This window comes from Notechis scutatus, chromosome 3, assembly GCF_049901735.1.
Source record: "Notechis scutatus isolate UNSWTSFEM ecotype Mainland chromosome 3, rNotScu1.2, whole genome shotgun sequence".
NCBI classification, from domain to species: Eukaryota; Metazoa; Chordata; class Lepidosauria; order Squamata; family Elapidae; genus Notechis; species Notechis scutatus.
In genome coordinates this window covers 206,273,347-206,294,057 of record NC_142011.1, presented here as the reverse complement: position 1 = coordinate 206,294,057, position 20,711 = coordinate 206,273,347, and the positions used below count along the sequence as shown (strand labels likewise).

The 20,711-nt window shown below is 42.0% G+C and overlaps 1 protein-coding gene and 1 long non-coding RNA gene across 5 annotated transcripts in view; both read left to right on the top strand.

Annotated features, from left to right (window-relative positions):
• The window catches only part of LOC148131573 (uncharacterized), an 819,361-nt gene that overhangs the window by 249,321 nt on the left and 549,329 nt on the right, over positions 1–20,711 (top strand). The gene's annotated exons all lie outside the window — the stretch shown is intronic.
• Positions 1–20,711, top strand: part of TSNARE1 (t-SNARE domain containing 1) — a 286,328-nt gene that overhangs the window by 128,687 nt on the left and 136,930 nt on the right. For all 4 annotated transcript variants that reach the window (XM_087962260.1, XM_087962261.1, XM_087962262.1 and 1 more), the window contains one exon: positions 481–537. In XM_087962260.1, coding sequence (XP_087818386.1) covers positions 481–537 — 57 coding nt within the window. The remainder of the gene's footprint in view (positions 1–480; positions 538–20,711) is intronic.

Genomic DNA, 20,711 nt, shown 5'->3' with positions numbered 1-20,711 from the left:
TTTTGAAATCAAAGTGACCACAGCTTTCTTAAAAGCCTATCCTTTCAAAGCTATCCCATCACCTGGTTTACTTCCCGCTCATTTTGGGGAGAAAAATGAGCCATCATCATTTTTTAACCACCCCATAATTCTTGGTGAGGTGGAGTCTAGGAACTGAATGGAGCTAGCCAGATGTTTTAATGGCCGGATGCCCTTCCTATTGCCAGTGTGGAGTTTTGTTTAGCAGTTATACACTCGTTATGCCCAGAGAGAGAAACATCTGCCTCTACCTAGCATCGAACTCACAGCCTCCTGATTGTGAGGTGAGAGCTACACCTCTAGGCCACCGCACCACTCCAAGGAGCAAAATGAGCATTGTAAACAAATGCTAAGGTATCCCCACACAATCCTGATCAAAGATATTTGTTGATGCTGTTGTGTTCCTATTATTATTTTATACCATTGACATTATTGTTGTTATTGTTATTTCTCAATTGGCAGAAAATTGCAGAGAAGTCCAAGGCTCTGTTTCCAGTGGGTCAGAGAAGTAAAAAGCAGGTAAGTGTAGTTTTATTCAGGAATAATATTTTTTTTCAAGCTTCAGGGTTCCAACCATGAATTTCCTTCTTGAGTTGTTCTGCCAAGTTTTATATGATTCAAAATATCTGGGTATCTTTTCTTCCTTCCCTGTGAAAGGATTGTCAGCCTTTTCTCATAATTCTGCCCAGATCAATTCCTGAAATGTTAGAAATTCTAAATTTTCAGATGAGAATAAATGAAACTGGAGATACGTTAGCAGAACTTAAGCATTTGCATGCTTTAGAACTGCTAGCTGGTCAGGAGCTGGGACAAGGAATGGGAACTTATCCCGTTGCATAGCTGGGTCTCAAACATAGACTGTCAGGTTTCCAGCTGACAAACTCAATGGCTGAACCATTGTGCTACTTGATATTAGTTAGAAGCATTCTGTTCTGTTCTATTTTGTTCCGTTCTGTTCTATTCCACTCCACTCTATTATTCTGTTCTGTTCTACATTGTAGTCTAGTCTAAAGTGGGACTAGAATTCACAGTCTCCTGGTGATTGGCTCAAAGTCACTGTTAGGGATATACACCCTAGCAGAACGTGCAACGGTAGTCAGGCAGGCAGGCAGATATGTGAGATAAACGTTGTTGTAGTTTACACTCAGTAAAACAGATACAATGTGCTAGTTAAATAGTTTATTCCAGTAAGATTGTTAGCATAGTCAAACAGTCCATATATCATACACTAAGTTCAGTCCGTCCGGGGATTATTCATTAGCAAAGTCCAGTGTCGAAAAAGAGGTCAGTAAACTTACGAATAATCAGTCCAGTAATATATCTCCTTTTGCAGTAGAGATATGAAGAAAATCAAACCTCTTTTCTTCGTTCAGCAATAGCAGGGAAAAACAGGCAGTTATCACCATCAATCCATCATTGTCAGCAATCCAGTAAAAGCCAGCAAACAGTGAGCTCTCTTGCTCCCTCTTATGGTGATTTTACAACCGCAATACATGGTCTGCATTTAAAGTGATACACACAATCATAGTCTATATATATTATTTTACCCAAACTAAGTTAGGTAACCATGTTATCCCTAACATTCACCCAGCCAGCTGTCCTGCTTAAGTGTAGGAGATGACCTGATGCTAAGGCAGGACTAGAACTCACACTCTATTGTGGTTCACCACCAGCAGATGCGGACTGCTGAGGTCTCGGAGAGCAAGGACTCAGATGAGGGGCCTGCGTGGGATGCAGGGATGGGGCCAGGACTATCAGGGAGTGGAGTGCTGCCTTCGGAGTTTGTGGAGGCTGGCAGCAATAATGAAGAGGACCCCGAGGAGCCTGTGCCCAGTGCACATGCGTGCAGGGCTGCTCAAAGGAAAGAGCAGTTGCAGCAGTAAGGGTGCAAGGTAATGGGTCCTCCCTTAAGGGATAAAAGCCAGCCCTCAGAGGTGGAATTCTCTGCAGGAAGCAAACAACTTCTTGCACTTCAAGTCCTGTGGAAGTTCAGACTATCCTGGTTTGCGTTTGGAGACTTTTGGTTTTGATTATTTCCTTGAAATTTAGTGTTTTTGGCAGCCTTGCTCAACCTTGGCAAGGCTTGTTCTTATCTGGGACAATTAGTTTTGAATAGTGTTTTACTGTGAATGAACGGAATTTGCAAAGAAGCATTAAAAAGGTTTTGCTTTTATCTCTGTTTGGTGTTGGTTTGCTTTGAATGAGGCTTGGGTCAGAACGCAGTGTCCTGGTGATTAGCCCAAAGTCACCCAGCCGGCTTTCATGCCTCAGGTGGAACTAGAACTTACAGTCTCCTGGTGATTAGCCCGAAGTCCCAGCTGACTTTCATGCCTAAGGCGGGACTAGAACTCACCATCTCCCGGTAATTGAACGCAAGTCACCGGTTTGCTTCATGCCACTAAACTACACCACTGCACCAAACCAGCTTCGCTGTTCATGCTATACTGCTCATGTTTCCTGTTTACATCACTTGTGTGTCAGCTTCGATTCCCCACTAAAAAATAAATAAATAAATCTTAAGTGTGCGGAGTTTCCTTTTTCATGCTATTTAACCTGTTAAAATAAAACCCCCACCAGGGATAAACTATACTGAATGCTAAGTGCTCTCCGAACACCCTTTGAATCCTAATTAAATATAGCTCAGGGAAAAATGTGCAAAAGAGAAAAATAGCAATTTCGAACCTGAAGGAGTCTTCTGTTTTTTTCGAAGACTTTCTCACAAAGCTGGTTAGGTTAGGTGTTTTTTTTTTTTTTAAGGCTCAATAGAAGTATGGAACATGGACACAAAAGCCCAGCAGGGACCAAATTATTCTTGTATTTCCTTGAGAAAAGGTGAGATTATACGTCTTTCGTGTTTTGGGCCATATGGTGGTAATTTTGTTCCCATCTTCCAGGAGACCCCTGAATTTCAACTTGGCTTATGGTTCTCACTGACCTGTCTCAGGTTTATGATTTCCAGCCCCCACATACCCCACCCCTTAATGGAGCTTCCTGGGATGGCGTTGAAATGATGCCATTCAACTCTTCAGGTAGGGATGCTGTCCCAATACGGGAGGTGAATGGACCATGCAGATCCTGGAAGGGAAGGCAGACATTGATGATTGGATTTCTTTCATACAGGCCTGGAGACAGCCAGTTTCCATGCACCAGTGGAGAAGAACCCAAAGGTGCTTTTTTCAAGAGGCAACTGGACTTCCTGATTTTTTGCGTTGAAGATGTTTCACTTCTCATCCAAGAAGCCTCTTCGGCTCTTCTGACGAGGATGAGAAGCAAAAGATGTTTCGCGTAGGACAGCGTTCCTACCTGAAGAGTCTTTAAAAACAAAAACAAAAACACAGAAAGTCCAGTTGCCTTTGAGATTAGTTGCTTCATCCTTTGGGACCCAAGAGAAGACAGCAAGCCATAACAGACAGGCAAGGAGACCATGGAGATTCTCAGTCATCCAGGTCATGATTGTCCCCAAAGTGCTTTTTATCAAGAGGCAATTGGACTTTCTGGTTTTTCTTTGAAGACGTTTTGCTACTCATCCAAAGAAGCTTCTTCAGCTCTGACTGGATGGTGGGGAATGAAAGGATTGATACTTCTTGCAGACAGCCGGTCATTTGCACTCTTTTTAGAGAGTCATTGTGGCCACTTGGAGGTTTATCTGTGTTCTCAGGATCATCTGAGTCGTGCAAATGGGTGTGGAGCCTTCTTGGAACTGTTTGAAAAGACTGTGTTGTGGTCATACGCATTTGCACCACTCAGGTGACCCTGATGACATAGATAAACATCCAAGTGGCCTCAACAACTCTGTAAAAGAATGCAAATGACCAGCTATCTACAAGGTGTTTTGGGTCTGTTACTTAGGACCCTGACACAAGGAGTATAAATCCTTCCAATCCTCACCATCCAGTCAGAACTGAAGAAGCTTCTTGGATGAGAAGCAAAACGTCTTCAAAGAAAAACAAGAAAGTCCAGTTCCCTCCTGAAAAAGCACCTTTGGGACAACCATGACCTGGATGACTGAGAATTTCCATAGACATCGACCAGTGGGGAAGAAGAAATGAAGAACGGACTTTCAAACCATAAAGGAGATTTAGATGGTATAAAATGTGCCCCTGGGGGCCATTTTGAAAGCCAGTTTGCTGTAGTGGCTAAGACACCTGTCTAGAAATTGGGAGACAGTTCTAAACCTGCCTTAGGCATGAAAGCTGACTGTGTGACTTTGGCTGGACAAACGGACAAGTTTTTACTTTTTATCTTCTGACAGGTTTACTTCCCATCATGGATGGACATTTTTAGAAATAACAGAGTTACAGAATAACAGAGTTGGAGGTCTTCTAATCCAATCCCCTTCCCAAGCAGGAAACTCTATACAATTTCAGATAAATGGTTGTCCTGTCTCCCCTTAAACACCTCCAGTGTTGGAGCATTCACAACTTCTGAAGGCAAGCCTTCCACTGGTTGATTGTCCTCTCTGTTCGGAAGTTTCTCCTTAATCCCAGGTTGCTTCTCTCCTTGATGAGTTTCCATCCATTTTTTTCTTGTCTTGCCTTCTGGAGCTTTGGAGAATAGGTTGACCCCCTCTTCTTTGTGGCAGCCCCTCAAATACTGCAATACTGCTATCATGTCTCCCCTAGTCCTTCTTTTCTCTGGTCTAGCCAAACCCAAATCCTTCAGCCGTTTTTCATATGTTTTTGTCTCCAGGCCTTTAATCATCTTAGTTGCTCTTCTTTGCAGTTTTTTTTCCAAAGTCTCAACATCCCTTTTTTTAATGTGGCGACCAAAACTGGACACAGTATTATTATAGGTGTGGCCTTACTCGGGTTTTATAAAGCTGTAGTAATACTCCACATTACCTTGATTCTCTTTCTATTCTGCAAAGAGAATCTTTTTTTTGACAATTTCCCAGCTCCAAAGCAGAGGTGGTATTCAGCAGGTTCTGACCAGTTCTGGAGAACCGGTAGCGGAAATTTTGAGTAGTTTGGAAAACCGGCAAATCCCACCTCTGACTGGGCCTGCCAACCCCATCTGTTCTCTGCCTCCCATTGAGTCCCAGCTGATCAGCTGGGTTTTCTTTTGTTGCTCTGCACAGGAGAATGGAGCTGGAAAGCAGGTTAGCGTGGCGGGGAGGGAATGGGGATTTTGCAGTATCCTTCCCCTGCCACGCCCACCAAGCCACACCACGCCCACCAAGCCACGCCCACAGAATCTATGCTTGTGTCCTACTTAATACGGTTCTCTTTCCCATTGTCTTGTTGTTGTTTTTTTTCTAAAGCTCTCATCTTCTATTTGGGTCTCTTCCCCAAGATAAGATTTGGAGGAAGGAAAAATTAATAATAACAACACTCCATGACAAACGTCTTCTTCCTTCCTTTTAAAAGTGCGCTGAATAATATATTTGCTGCCTATAACCACCCCAGTCTTATTGATTGTGAAATTGTTCTTATTAACACAATGAAGTCTTTTTTTGTGAAACTCATAAAAGGAAAGATGCTGGAGGAGCAACCCCCAGAATAGAGAGAAGAATATTCTTGATTCCTCGTGGGAGGCACACAAGCAGGGAGAAAAGCAAACTGATGATGCATTTGTTCATCAACTGTTTTTCAATACAAAAAGATTTCGGAATGGCGAATGTTTTTCTGCACAAAAAATGTGCAAAAGACAAAAAAAAAATAGAAATAGCAGGTAAGGTATCCCTGGCAGCTTTTTATTAATAACATTTTTAAAAATCTAGCAGGTAAATGTGTGAAATGGGGAAAACTGTCCTTGTGCCTAGTTGTTCTGGTGTGCAGTGCTCTATAGCGTCGTTTTGAGGGTAGAAGTTGAAACAGTTTATGTCCGGGATGTGAGGGTTCTGTAAATATTTTCACAGCCCTCTTTTTGACTCGTGCAGTATGCAGGTCCTCGACTGAAGGCAGGTTGGTAGTAATTGTTTTTTCTGCAGTCCTAATTATCCTCTGAAGTCTGTGTCTTTCTTGTTGGGTTGCAGAGCCAAACCAGACAGTGATAGAGGTGCAGATGACAGACTCCATAATTCCTCTGTAGAACTGTCTCAGCAGCTCCTTGGGCAGTTGGATGAGACAAAAGACAACATGGCCCAAAGCTGGATAGGAAACCAAGGAAGAGAGTTTGGATAGCCACTCCCAAGAATTTCACAGGGTAAATCAATTAAGGATTTAGTCTGGCAAGAGTCTGTCTATAGGTAGTCCTCGACTTATGAGCACAATTGAGGTAACATCCTCTGTGCTGGAAGGAAATGGGATTTGTGGAGTCGAGGAGGAAGAGGACTGTGAGGTCCTTGGTGTTCTCTGAGCTTGGCTGTTTTCCTGAAGACATTTCATTACCCAACTAGCTAACTCCATCAGTACTAAAGAGGAGTGGTGTTTGTGGAGAGGGGGAACAGGAGCAAGAGGAAAAGAAGAGGAGGAGAATCATGAAGTCCTTGTTGTTCTGTAAGCCTGGGGATCATCATCAGTGTTTGTAGGGAGTAGGGTTGGCTTTCTATTTATATACTAGTGACTTGCCCTGTCACTGTTGTTATGAGTGTGTTCTGTCCTAGCCTTCCCCAAAAAGCACTAAGCAAATTCTGTGTCCTGGCAAAACCTCTTTTATTAAATGAATGTGAATTTATTGCATTCACATCCAGCCAACGGTCTGGCAAACAGTCTTGCAAAGGTATAATTATTAGCTCCAACCTTATCTATCTTGGAAAGCTGCCTGGTAAATATTTCCACACGCAGTGCTGACAGGGAAGGGCTGGACTCTAGGTTACACAGACAAAACTTCACGGAACAAACAAACAAATGAATTGTTTTCTGCAAAAGCCCCACTCCCCTTTTGTTCCTCTTTTAATCCTTCCGGGAGGGGCCATTCATTGTCCATCTATGGCCTTACTCTCATGTCGACCCTGAGTTCTTAATTGCGCCTTCCTTTTGGCAGCTCTGCGCATGCGCAGCCTGGGAACCTGTTCCAGAAGCTCCCCCACTTCACTGCTGTCCAAGCTCGAAGGCAGCTGATGACTGCCAGGCTGCCCTGGCCCCATCTCTGCCTCTGATGCAGAGCCCTTGACCGAGCCTTCCTCAGCCTCCAGGACTGTTCTTGGTTCCTCCCCAACCTCCTCACTACTGTCCGAGTCTGCTGCCAGCTCTGTCAGCTGCCAGCACGTCACAACAATGTGCTGCTCTTTCGTGTGAATTGCTCTGGGTCCGGGGTATCAAACTCAAGGCCCAAGAGCCAGAGTCAGCCTGAGGAGTACCCTTGGGGCTGCCTTGGAAACAGTGAAGGGTTGGCCTATAGTGCCTCTGCCAGCGAAAACAGAGCTTGGGAGTCCATTTTCGCCGGCAGAGCGCTTGGGCCACCAAAGGTGCCCCTGACACAAGTGATGTTGAGCTGGCCATGCCCCACCCTGATGCGGCCCTCAATGAAATTGAGTTTTACACCCCTGTTCTAGGTCAACCTTGGGCTGAGCTCTGATGAAAACCATGGAGATGGCAGCTTTTCTTGGTGGGGGCAAGCCCTATCCTCCCAAATAATTATCAGATAAACACACAAGTGGAGGGGCTATACCCCCGCTCAAGGTTTTCTTATTTATTTTTTTCAACTCCTTTTCTAGGAAGGCATTAGGAAATCATTAGGAAGTGAGAACAATCAACCAGTGGAACAGAAATTGCCCTTGGAAGTAGTAGGAGCGTCATCACTTGAGACTTTCAAGAAGAGATTGGACTGCCATTTGTCAGAAATGGTGTAGGGTCTCCCGCTTAGGTGAGGGGTTGGACTAGACCAGGGGCTGGCAACCTGCGGCTCTGGAGCCACATGTGGCTCTTTTGGCCCTCTGCTGTGGCTCTCTGTTGGCTGATCCCACCACTGGCTAGCTCCACCCCTTCCCTCCCCGTCTCTCCTCGCCTGTCTTGAGAAGGTAAGCATGATGGCGTTGGATGTAGACTCACTCCATAATTCCAGAGCAGGAGGTGACTGGGGGGGAGTGAGTGATGTTGAGTTAGCCATGCCCACCCAGTAACATCGGTTGTTCAATTATTGACTCCCGGTGTTTTCTTTTCCGTGGAAAACAGGTCCAAATGGTTCTTTGAGTGTTTAAGGTTGCAGACCCCTGGACTAGAAGACCTAACAAGGTCCCTTCCAACTATGATGATCTGTATCTGTATCCGCTTTTTGTATTTATTTACTGCAACACCCTGTTTCTTTTCAATCTTTTTTTTAAATGAAAGTGGAATGAAGCATCACCTTTGCTCTCAACATGTAAAGGATGGGTAATCAAAACAGAACTCTGGAGCCCATGTTCTTGCAATAAATCATGCGAGGTTTTCACTTCCGACTTGGTTTCTGCGCTTTCAAAAAAGGGGGATATTGTTCGGGCTTGCCCAAAGGGAGGAAAAAGCATCCAGATTTGGAATGTCAGCAATCGGTTTGGAGAAAGTAGAAGAGGGGAAAAAATAAATAAATCCTCCTTGGGGATGTGTGGCTTGTTGACAAAGTGCAAATATAGGTAGTCCTTGATTTACAACCACAGCTGAGCCCAAAATTTCTGTTGCTAAGTGAGACAGTTCTTACATGAGTTTTTCTCCATTTTATGACTTTCTGGCCACAACTGTGAAGTGAACCTCAGCAGTTGTATAGTGACACAGTTTCTAAGCTGCCTTTTTCTTGCTTCTTCCTTCTCCTCCTTTTCCCTCCTCCCTCTTTCCTGCTTCCTTTTCCTCCTTCTTTTTCTCAGCTTTCTGGTTCTTCCTTCCTCTTTCCTGCTCCTTCCTTTGTCCCTCCTCCTCCTCCTTTTCCTTCCTCTTTCCTGCTTTCCTCCTCTGTTGAGAAACATCCAGCCAGGCTGGAGGAAAGGATTAAGTGGGGAACTAGCCTTGAGTCTTTGTGATGCCTCAAAAGGCATAAGCTGGACTCCCCCACCCAAAATTTCAAGAAACCTTGTCTGTTTGTTCTCAAGGGAGCTCAAGCAGTCTGGAAATATTCTTGTACTGTAGGTAGAACACAATAAAGTAACTGAGTTGGAATAAGTGGACCGGGTTGTTTGTTCCTGACCTCCTCTTCCTCCACCCCCTCCTCCTCTCCCCCTTTCCTCTTCCTCCTCTTCTTTTGGAAGGAAGAAGAGGAATCTTCGTTGCATGCCCTTCAAAGTCACTTTTTGTGAAATGTTGTACAGGTTTGATTGATGAAGACATAACATTAATTAACCAATTAATGAATGGATGTTTGTGTACAAAAGACAAGATGGAGGATCCATGAGTTTAATAAATGATCGACCTTCCTTTACAGGCAATTAACTTTACATGGGAGGGGGAGTAGGTATTTATAAATGTACCGATCTCTGGGAAGGCACCAAGTTACAGAGATGTCTTGTTTGTCTGGAGGTTGGGAAGAATCATTTTAGATGCTGTTGGTAGGCCTAGGTACGTTGCGGCTTTGCTCCGCATTTGGAAGGCTGCCCACTGGGTGGTCGAATGCATCAAGAAAGACACCAACGCAGGTTCTATCTTGGATGAGCTGCCCCGATCACAAGTTCGGGAAGCTCTTTTATTAAAAAACACACAGTGATACGTCACAAGCAGTGAATTCTATCCAATCATTAAGTTACATGAGAAGGAATATTAGTGCACACATAGTAACATCCAATTACAGTGCATGGTCAGTGTGAAAGGTAGAAGGTAACAAATCAGCGCCTGCATTACAGTTATTCGCCCATGATGGCGTGTTTGTTGATTGATGATCTCTGTTCCTGGTACGCTTTCAGCCTACGTGAGGCCTAGAGGCCTTGAGGCCTGGTATGTACCGAAACTATAGAAACTAATTTATTACTGCAGTACGTGATGGTGAACCTATGGCAGGCGTGCCACAGCTGGCACGCAGAGCCATTTGTGCCAGCATGTGAGCTGCAGGCAAACTTATTACCTCACTGTGCATGCACAGCTAATTTTTGGCCAGTTTGAGGCCTTTTTCGGCCTCCCAGAGGCTTGAGGAAGGCTTCTGCAGGCTTTGCAGGCCGAAAACTAGGCCTGTTTCGTCACTTCCTGCTTTTCCGAAAATACCGGAAATGATGAAAGGGGCCTAGTTTGAAGCCTGCAGAAGCCTTCCTCAAGCCTCTGGGAGGCCAAAAAAAGGCCCAAAAAAATCACCTGTGAGGCACAGTGCAGGTAAGGGGGCAGCGGGGATGGGTGGGTTGGTGGGAATTATGTCATATGCGTAGGGGGCATGGAGGGGGCACACATTGCCTTCTGGGGGCTGGCACGCGAGCGTGAGCATGCAAGCTCTCACACAGTTTTTGGCACAGGAGCCCAAAAAGGTTAGCCACCACTGGCCTAGGTGGTCAGAGCAATCAAGCCAGTCATTATAAAGTTTGCATAATACTATCAGGTGCATGAAACCAGGAACCAGAATAGAGTTCAAAAGCACTACGAGTTTATTCCATTCCACCTTGACCCCGCCTTTGGGCCTGGCCTGGCCATCTCCTATTTAAGTGATTGTCTACTTGGAGTCCTAGTGGACAATCATTTAAATAAGAGCCAACAGTGTGCTGCAGCAGCCAAAAAAGCCAATGCAACCCTAGGATGCATTAACAGAGGGATAGAATCAAGAACTTATAGAAGTCCTATTAGCGCTTTACAAAGCTTTAGTAAGACTATACCTGGAATACTGCATCCAGTTTTGGTCACCACAATATAAAAAAAAAATGTTGAGAACCTAGAAAGAATGTAGAGAAGAACAACAAAGTTGATTAGGAGACTGGAGGCTAAAACTGTTGTGGCCCATCTGCAGCTGATGGAGCTGGCAGCAGATTTGGACATTGAGGAGGTTGGGGAGGAACATGGGCCAGTCCTGGAGGCTGAGGAAGGTTCAGACAAGGGCTCTGCGTCAGAGGCAGAGATGGGGCCAGGGCAGGCTGACAGTCATCAGCTGCCTTCAGGCTTGGACAGCAGTGAAGTGAGGGAGCTTCTGGAACCGGTTCCCCGCCTGCGCATGCACAGAACTGCCAAAAGGAAGGCACAATTAAGAACTCAGAGTCGACATGGGAATAAGGCCACAGGTGAATGGGCCCCTCCCATCAGGGGAAAAAAAAGAGGAGCAAAAGGGGAGGGGGCTTTTGCAGGAAACAACTCATTCGTTCGTTCATTCATTCCAGCCTCGTGAAGATTTGTCTGTGTAACCCAGCCCTTCCCTGTCAACACTGCAGTGTGGAAATATTTACTGGGCAGCTTTCCAGGATAGATAAGGTCTGAGTTTATTAGTATGCTTTTCCAAGACTGCCAAGTTGTTGGCTGAATGCGAATGCACTAAATTCAACACTAATTTAATAAAAGAGGTTTTCACGGGTCTTAGAGTTGGCTTAGTGATTTTTGGGGAAGCCTAGGATAGAACAAAAGTATATGAAGAATGATTGCTGGAATTGGGTATGTCAACTTTAGGTATAACAAGGAGAAGGACTAGGGGAGACATGAGAGCGGTCTTCCAATATATGAGGGGCTGCCACAAAAAAAAAAAAAAAAAGTTGATCAACCTATTCTCCAAAGCACCTAGAAGGCAAGACAAGAAGCAATGGATGGAAACTAATCAAGGAGAGAAGCAACCTAGAACTAAGGAGAAATTTTCTAATGGTTGGAACAATTAATAAGTGAAACAGTTTCCCTCCAGAAGTTGTGGGATGCTCCATGACTGGAGACTTTTAAGAAGAGAAATGGACAGCCTATTTTGTGGGATGGTTTTTTTTTTTATTATTATTATTTTTTGGTCTCCTGTTTGAGCAGACCAGTGGATTAGAAGACCTTGAAGCTCCCTTCCAGCTTATTCTTCTGTTATTCCTACAGACACATTAGGATAGAGAGCCATTGCCTCTAGGTTTGTCTTGCCAGGTGGCAGCTTCTACCTGGCCTTTGTGGACAGAAATTATAGAGGGTCAGCTCCGGTTAGTACCTCCAAGAAGACCACTGGAAAACATTTTTCATATTGTCCAAAAGAAAACTTCATAGCCATTTCCACGATGCCATACGTCAAACTTCCCTTTGAAGAAGACTTCCCCTATTCCTTCAAATATTAAAAAAAAAAAAAAAATAGTTGCTGGAATTGGGTATGTCAAGTTTCATGAGAAGAATGACCAGGGGTGACATGTTGGCAGTGTTCCAGTATCTGAGGGGCTGCCACAAAGAAGAGAGAGTCAAACTATTCTCCAAAGCACCTGAAGGCAAGGCAAGACACAACAGATGGAAACTAATCAAGGAAAGAAGCAACCTGGAATTAAGGAGAAACTTCCTAACAGTGAGGACAATTAAGCAGTGGAACAGCTTGCCACCAGAAGTTCTGGATGCTCCATCACTGGAGGTTTTAAGAAGAAACATTGGACACTTGTCTGAAAGAGTATAAGGTTTCCTGCTTGAGCAAGGGGTTGGGTTGGAAGACCTCCAAGGTCCCTTCCAGCTCTATTCTAATTGATTGAATGATTGATTTCATGGCACAGATGTTGGGAGACAAGTAATCAAGGAGAGAAGCAACCTGGAATTCGGGAGAAACTTCCTAAAAGTGAGAACAATTAATCAGTTGAACAACCTGCATCCAGAAGTTGTAAAGGTTCCAACATTGGAAATTTTTAAGAAGAGATTGGATAACCGTTTATCTGAAACGGCACACGGTTTCCTGCTTCAGCAGTGGGTTGGACTAGAAGACCTCCAAGGTCCCTTCCAACTCTGCTATTCTGTTAAATAAACAAAGCTGTTGAAAGGATCATATTAAAAAGTCCTCTGGGGGCACATTTTCCATTTGGGGAGCCCCCAGTTGCCCTCACCACCCCATAATATATCCCCATCACCGTATTTCCAGCTCTGTCGAGGTTCGGTGGTTGACATTCCCTATGATCATCTCTTTGAAGGATCTGGCTGGCAGTGCATGACCGCAATTTCTCTGGCCTCCCAAGCGTTTTTGTTTTCTTTTGTTTCAGATGAAATGTTGAAATCTCTTCATTCAGGGGCACAGATAATCCATGCAAGCTGTCAGACCTGGACGCGCTGGGGAATGAAAGGCAGAGGAGAGCTTTTCACCCTGCATTCTAGGAGGGATGAGTGGCTCCATTAGTGACCCAACAGCACATTAGAGGAATTTACTCGGAGCTCTGATGTCCGGGTGGTCACCTCGGAAGAGACAGATAAACGGGAGGGATCGGTCAAGCAATGTGATTTCAAAGTCAACCTGCAGAAATCAGCAAAGGCCTCTTCCCTCCTTACTTCTTACTCTTGGTTTTATTTGAGATGCAGGCAGTCCTTGATTTATGACCACAGTTGGGGCCAGAGGCAAGGTGGTTGTTAAAGGAGCTGCACCCAATGTTATGACTCGTCCTGTCAGCATTGGTAGGAGTATTCTTGGTGGATTAGGCTGTTATTTAATGCTAACCCACTGGCAAGACACTTGCATATACACAGGGAGGAAAACTCACTGCCTTCTAAAACTGATGATGTTACCTAGTTGGCCCATGAAATGTCTGCAAGGAAACAACCAAGCTCAGGGAAGACCAAGGACCCCACGGTCTTCCTCCTCCTCCTCCTCCTCCTCCTCCTCCTCCTCCTCCTCCTCCTCCTCCTCCACCACCACCACCACCACCACCACCACCACCACCACCACCACCTCCTCCCTGAAAACCCCAGTCCCTTCTAGCCCTGATGATGTTACCTAGTTGGGACATGAAATGTCTGCAAGAAAACAACCAAGCTCAGAGGGCACCAAGGACCCCACAATCCTTCTCCTCCTCTTCCTCCTCCTTCCTCTCCAGAAACCCCACTGTCCTTTTACCACTGGTAAATGTTACTTAGTTGGGTAATGAAACAATAGATGGAAATTAATCAAGGAGAGAAGCAACCTTGAACGAAGGAGAAACTTCCTAACAGGGAGGACAATTAACCAGGGGAACAGCCTTGACTTCAGAAGTTGTGAATGCTCCAACACTCAAAGTTTTTAAGAAGAGATTGGACAGCCATTTGTCTGAAATGGTATAGGCCAGAATTTCCTGCCTAAACAGGGGGTTGGACTAGAAGAACTCCAAGGTCCCTTCCAGCTCTGTTCTGAATTAATTACCTGCAAGAAAACAACCAAGAGAGCACCAAGGATCCCTCATTTCAACCCTGAGCTACCTTTATTGGTAACAATACCTCTCCAAGGAAGCCACCAAGCTCAGAGTCCTCCAAGGATCCCATATCTAGAGCTGTGTCTAGATGTGAGACAGCGCCTCTTTGCATATCCCCCCCATTGCTCTTAAAATATCACATTGCAGTTTAAGAAAGACCAAAAGGGAAATGTGTTCAATCAATGATGGAGCAAAAATAACTTCCAAGCCTGAATCGGGTGACGCAGATTGACAAAAACAAAAAAACAAAAATATGAAGAACTAAATTGATGTAGCCATGAGAAGGGGATTTGCCAGGGAGGTGATTGCACTGTATAAATACCTTCAAGGTGACAGTAGATGTGAAGAATGGATAATTTATTTACAGGGCGCGATGACATGGTATCTATCAATACATCCAAGAGCAGAGGAGAGGGACACTTAAGAGCTAAATGCGGGCCAGCTTTTAGAATAGAATAAAATAGAATAGAATTCTTTATTAGCCAAGTGTAATTGGACACACAAGGAATTTGTCTTGGTGCAAATGCTCTCAGTGTACATAAAAGAAAAGGTACATTCGTCAAGAGTCAAGAATCATCAGGTACAACACTTAATAATGGTCATAGGGTATAATAAGCAATCAAATCATACTAGGAAACAGTCAATATAGATCATAAGGATACAAGTGACAAAGTTACAGTCATACAGTCACAAGTGGGAGGGGATGGGTGTTAAGGAGTGATGAGAAGATTAATAGCAATAGTAGTGCGGTTGAACAGTGTTGAGGGAATTATTTGTTTAGCAGAGTGATGGCTTTCAGGAAAAAAAAACTGTTCTTGTGTCTAGTTGTTCTGGTGTGCAGTGCTCTATAGCGTGGTTTTGAGGGAAGGAGTTGAAACAGTTTATGTATGGGATGTGAGGGGTCTGTAAATATTTTCACAGCCATCTTTTTGACTCATGCAGTATACATGTCCTCCATGGAAGGCAGTTTGGTAGCAGTTGTTTTTTCTGCAGTCCTAATTACTCTCTGAAGTCTGTCTCTGTCCTGTTGGGTTGCAGAACCAAACCAGACAGTTATGTATATATATTTAATTTTGAGAATCATCGGTGGAAGACATTGATGTCCCACAGAGCATCGTCAGGACACACAATTTCTGCCAAAGTTGCATTTCAGGCATTGTGGGGAGGAATAAGGTCAGTTTAATCTCCCCCAGGGTTACAAAATATTAGCCAGTTGTGCTTTCAAATGAACTTCGGATCTCCCAACCCCAACAAATTGGCTCTTCGTTCAGTGTTTCCCAAGAGGACATTGTGATGACAGGCAACAGGTCTTCTAAGCTGTTCTAAGACACATCTTTCAAAGTCAAGAATCTCTAGCTATTGCCGGCCATAATGAATTGGCTGGAAAGATGGGGGGAAAAAATAAACTAAACGAGGATGACGGAGTTATATTTACAGAGTTTGGTTTCGTTATTCATCTGGAAATGTTAATTAGGGGCAGGTTCAAGGTTCAGAAGAGACAAGCAGAGGTGGAAAGAGTTGTCCCTAAGGTGCTTTTTCAAGAGGCAACTGGACTTTCTTGCTATTCTTTGAACATGTTTGGTTTATGTTTAGGCAGGAAAAAAGAACCCCAAAGTCTAAGTACAGATTAGGCGAGACCTGGCTCAAAAAAGTAACCGTGAAATGACCTTGGAGTCCTGGTGGACAATCACTTGAATATGAGCCAGCAGTGTGCAGCAGCAGCAGCCAAAAAAGTGAATACAATCCCTGGTTGTAGAAACAGAGGCATAGAATCTTGTGAAGTATTAGTACCACTTTGTAAAACCCTAGTAAGGCCACACCTGGAATACTGCAACCGATTTTGGTCACCATACTACAAAAAAAAGATGTTGAGACTTTGTAAAACGTTCAGAGAAGAGCAACTAATATGATCAAAGGCCTGGAGACTAAAACATATGAAGAATGGCTGCGGGATTTCGGTTTGGCTAATCTAAAGAAAAGAAGAATTGGGGGCGATATGATAGCAGTCTTCCAATATCTCAGGGGCTGCCACAAAGAAGAGGGGGTCAAGCTATTCTCCGAAGCACCAGAGGGCAAAATGAGAAGTAACAGATGGAAACTAATCAAGGAGAGAAGCAACCTGGAATCAAGGAGATATTTCCTAATGGTGAGGACAGTGAATCAGTGGAGGAGCTCGCCTCCAGAAATTGTGGGTTCTTCATTGCTGGAGGTTTTTAAGAAGAGACTGGACAGCCACTTGTCTGAAGTGGTATAGGTTCTCCTGCTTGAGCAAGGGGGCTGGAGTAGAAGACCTCCAAGGTCCCCTCTAGATTCTATTCTATTCTATTCTATTCTATTCTATTCTATTCTATTCTATTCTATTCTATTCTATTCTATTCTATTCTATTCTATTCTATTCCTGTATTTCATTTCTCTTCTCTTCTCTTCTCTTCTCTTCTCTTCTCTTCTCTTCTCTTCTCTTCTCTTCTCTTCTATTCTATTCTATTCTATTCTATTCCTGTATTTCATTTCTATTCTATTCTATTCTATTCTTTTTTTTTAAACAAAATTTATTAATTTTTAAAAGCATACAAAACATACAAGATAAACATAAAACCTTTTTTCTAAAAATTACTAAAAATTATTTGAAAGTTTTACAACATTAACACATTTCCTTACAATCACATATTTCCCCTTTCTAACTTGCTTTATTTTGTTCTATCTTTCTCTCCATTGTCCTTTTCTAACCTTTCTCCAAGGTTTTATTAGCTCATTCAAACATAAACACATAAGAACACAAAACATATAAACATAAAAAAACATCTTTTCTGAAAGTTGCTTAATCCCGGTCAAAACTCTTTGTTCAGACACCAACTCAAATTCATATTCATTTTATATGCCATTCCATATCTTATTACCATTTTCAATTTTTTATATAGCTTCTTCTCTCTCTTAGATTCTCTTAATTTTATTTTATTTATCTCATCTCAATTCAAATCATAATATTTATTATTCTTTGTCTGTTTATTTCCAGCTATCGTTTTATCTGTCTTCTTTAAAAAAAAGCTTCTCCTGTACACTAATTGGACTATGACGCCTTTACCTCTTTCCCCTACATTTATAATACTTAATATAAAATACCTAACTTACATTGGGATTCTATTTGGTACATTCTAAATTTATACAATATTATCAATACCAATACTAATCTATTCATTAATATTCATATTCTTTTATACCATAAACACTTAGCACATTACTTTTCAATTAATTAACATACTTTTGTGGGAGCACCTACTTTCCATAATTATTCCCCCACATCACATATTTTAAATCATTATTTCATTAAGGTATTCCTGCTTCTTCTACTTCAAATCTCTCCTTTAAAAAAAAAATTCCACTGAAATAACACAATCTAATTAATATTGACATTCATTTGTATCTTTCTCTCCAACTCCTTTATATCTTAACCATTTTATCCATTTCAATTAAATAACATGCCTTTTGGGAATACTTATATTTTCCACAATTATTCCCCCCCATCATATCTCAAATCCTTATTTCATGAAATGTTCCCCTTTTCTTAAGACAAATTTCACTAAGTTATATTAAACATTTTATCACACTTTAAATTACACATTATTTCCAACTTTCTAAAATTATTTCTAAATACAAATTTAAAAACAATCTTATGTACCTTTAGAATCCCTTTATCAATAAAGTTTACCCATTATCTCTAAAAACTTTTGTTTCTTTACATCTTGCTCTCTACTATTGAGGCTTCTCGTCCCCTTTCTCCCTTGCTTATTCTTCTCTCTGTCCTCTTTACCCCTTTGCCTCTCCACCTCCCTTTTTCTCTGCTTTCCTCCTTTCTGTTGTCTTCTAACATAATATCTCTTTTTCATCTTGTTTTTCTCTTTTTGATTGCTTTTATAGGTCTTAAAGTCTCTTTTTCCTTTTTCTCTTTCTTCTTTCCTTCCCCAGCCAAAGTCACTTGTTCATCAAAATGGCTTCTTCTTTATCCCAGTCGTCCTGTTGTCCATTCAATTTTACATAAGTGTAGACCGCCATTTCTAAATACTGAAAAGAGTATCAAAACGTCCTTCCCTTCTTGCTTTTCTTTTTCATATTTTTGATATAAAAGTTTCAATCTGTCCACAAGTAATGACGTTATAAAGAGAAAAGTTTTCCCAAGCAAACACCCAAGTGCTTTTAATCAGAGATAATTCTCAAAAGTGGTAAAATCACCAAGCAATCCAAGTAGGTTAATTCTTTTAAGCACTTTCTCCTTCATTTTCTCTTTCTGGGATTGGAGTTTGATCACAAAGTTCCATTTAATATATATCTCTCAGAAGCCTTATTAGTATTTATAGCTCTTTAAAAATCCAGGCAGTCTTCTCCTTATTTTCAAATTCTAATCCAATTTTTCCCTCTCCTTCCCACTCACAGCAAAAAAATAAAAAAATAAAATCTTTTTAAAAAAACATTCAGAAATCCTTATCTCTTCAGTATTTAATTACCTAGATTTTCAGATTTCTTTTGTTGTTCCATCCGCTGTCATGTTAGGAAGGAGAGTGAAGGGGGAAAAAAAAATCTTTCCCTTTTAGAATTCTGTGCGCCGCTTGTAACTCTCTCTGGAAACAATGTAGCAACTTCTCCGTAGCAATTTTCAAGCCCCAGGAAACTTTCTTATCCCTTGGCAACTTTATCCCGGTCCAGAAACAACTCTCACGATTTCCCGATTTTCTTCCTCCTGCACATTCTTATCCGTTTGCAGGTTTCTTCATGGCGGCCATTGCTGACCGCCGCTCCTCTGCCTCGAAAGGGGTTTTGCTGGCTGGGGAGGGTCTGCGACACCCCCTACCCCTTTCCAGATCCCCTGTCTTCAGCTGCCCCTGCAGGGCAGCTATATCCCCCAGATCCAAACGGATCGGGGAACCTTGCAGTGAGCTCGGCAGGGATCGCGCTGGATCGCAAATCCCTGCCGCTGCCGAAGCCTTGCAAACCGGAAGTCCTCTATTCTATTCTATTCTATTCTATTCTATTCTATTCTATTCTATTCCTGTATTTCTATTCTATTCTATTCTATTCTATTCTATTCTATTCTATTCTATTCTATTCTATTCTATTCTATTCTATTCTATTCTATTCTATTCTATTCTATTCCTGTATTTCTATTCTATTCTATTCTATTCTATTCTATTCTATTCTATTCTATTCTATTCTATTCTATTCTATTCTATTCTATTCTATCCTATCCTATCCTATCCTATCCTATCCTATCCTATTCTCCCTGAGATCTTGGAAGACTGCTACCATGTCACCCCCTAATCTTCCTTTTCATTAAACTAGACATACCCAATTCCAGCAACCGTTTTTTGTATGTTTTAGCCTCCAATCCCTAATCATCTTTGTTGCTCCTCTCTGCATTCTTTCTGGAGTCTCAACATCTTTTTTGTGTGTGTTGTGGTGTCCAGAACTATTGAGTCATTAGTTTATGGATTAAAATGATAGCCTTTGCGAAAAGGAAACTGCAGGAGTGAAGAACTATCAGAACAGAATTTCATCCGGAGAGAAAGTTATGTGGGAACGCTTACAAGTCTGGATTTCCTAAGTTGGAAACAAGGATCAGGGTATCGGTTTTCAACTGTGTCACTTTTGCGCCACGGTGCAGGTAGAAGAGATGGGGCTGTATAATTTCACACACACACCTGCCCCCTAGCAGTGACAGCTGGGACAGTGTGCTTTTTTTTAAAAAAAAAAAACAAGTTTTATTGGTTTTTAAAGACAAACAAAAACAAACAAACATAAAAACATCCAACTTTCTTTCATAAGTGTACAAGCAGTGTGTCGGTTGGTTTACAAATTTTTTGTGCAACCATTTCATAGTCTCAATTACAGTTACATTGCATAATAACTCATATTACCAATCAAAAATTGAATACCCTAGTATCACTATTAAACAATCATTTGACTATAATTTTATTCATTCATACTTTGCGAAATAACTCTAATTTACTTAGGTTTTTTTTAATAACAATTCATGTAATCCTCCCAAATCCATCCAAAAAATATTTTATTAATGTGATAACAAAAAAAAAGAAAAAAAGAAATACATCTTTATATATTCATTATTTTCTAAAATTCTGGATATTCTATTATTGTATTTTACTATCTAACCATTGACAGAAAAGGGACAGTGTGCTTGAGGGCAGAACACAACCAAGTTTTAAAGAATGATGAGAATATAATTCAGGCGCTTGAGAAGAAAAGCAGGAACAGCTTTTAAAAGAACCTGAAATGCAATAATAAGAATAATAATTTAAAAATTCAGCCGATGCTTACACTTATTAAAAGATCTTGGGAAACCACCATCCTGATCAATCAGTGTGGACAAAAGTTGACCCCTTTCAAACATGACCTCAGCTTGGCTGGGACTCAACCAGGTTTCTTTGTCTCTTTATTGTGATCGAACTGCCTGCTTGTTAAATAAAAGGTACTCTTGAAAAAAGGGAAAAAAATGATAAGTGGCAATGGCAGGCAAGAAGGAAGAGGGAGAGCGTTTATGGTTTTGCTCCAGAAATTATTCTATTTCACTCATGTT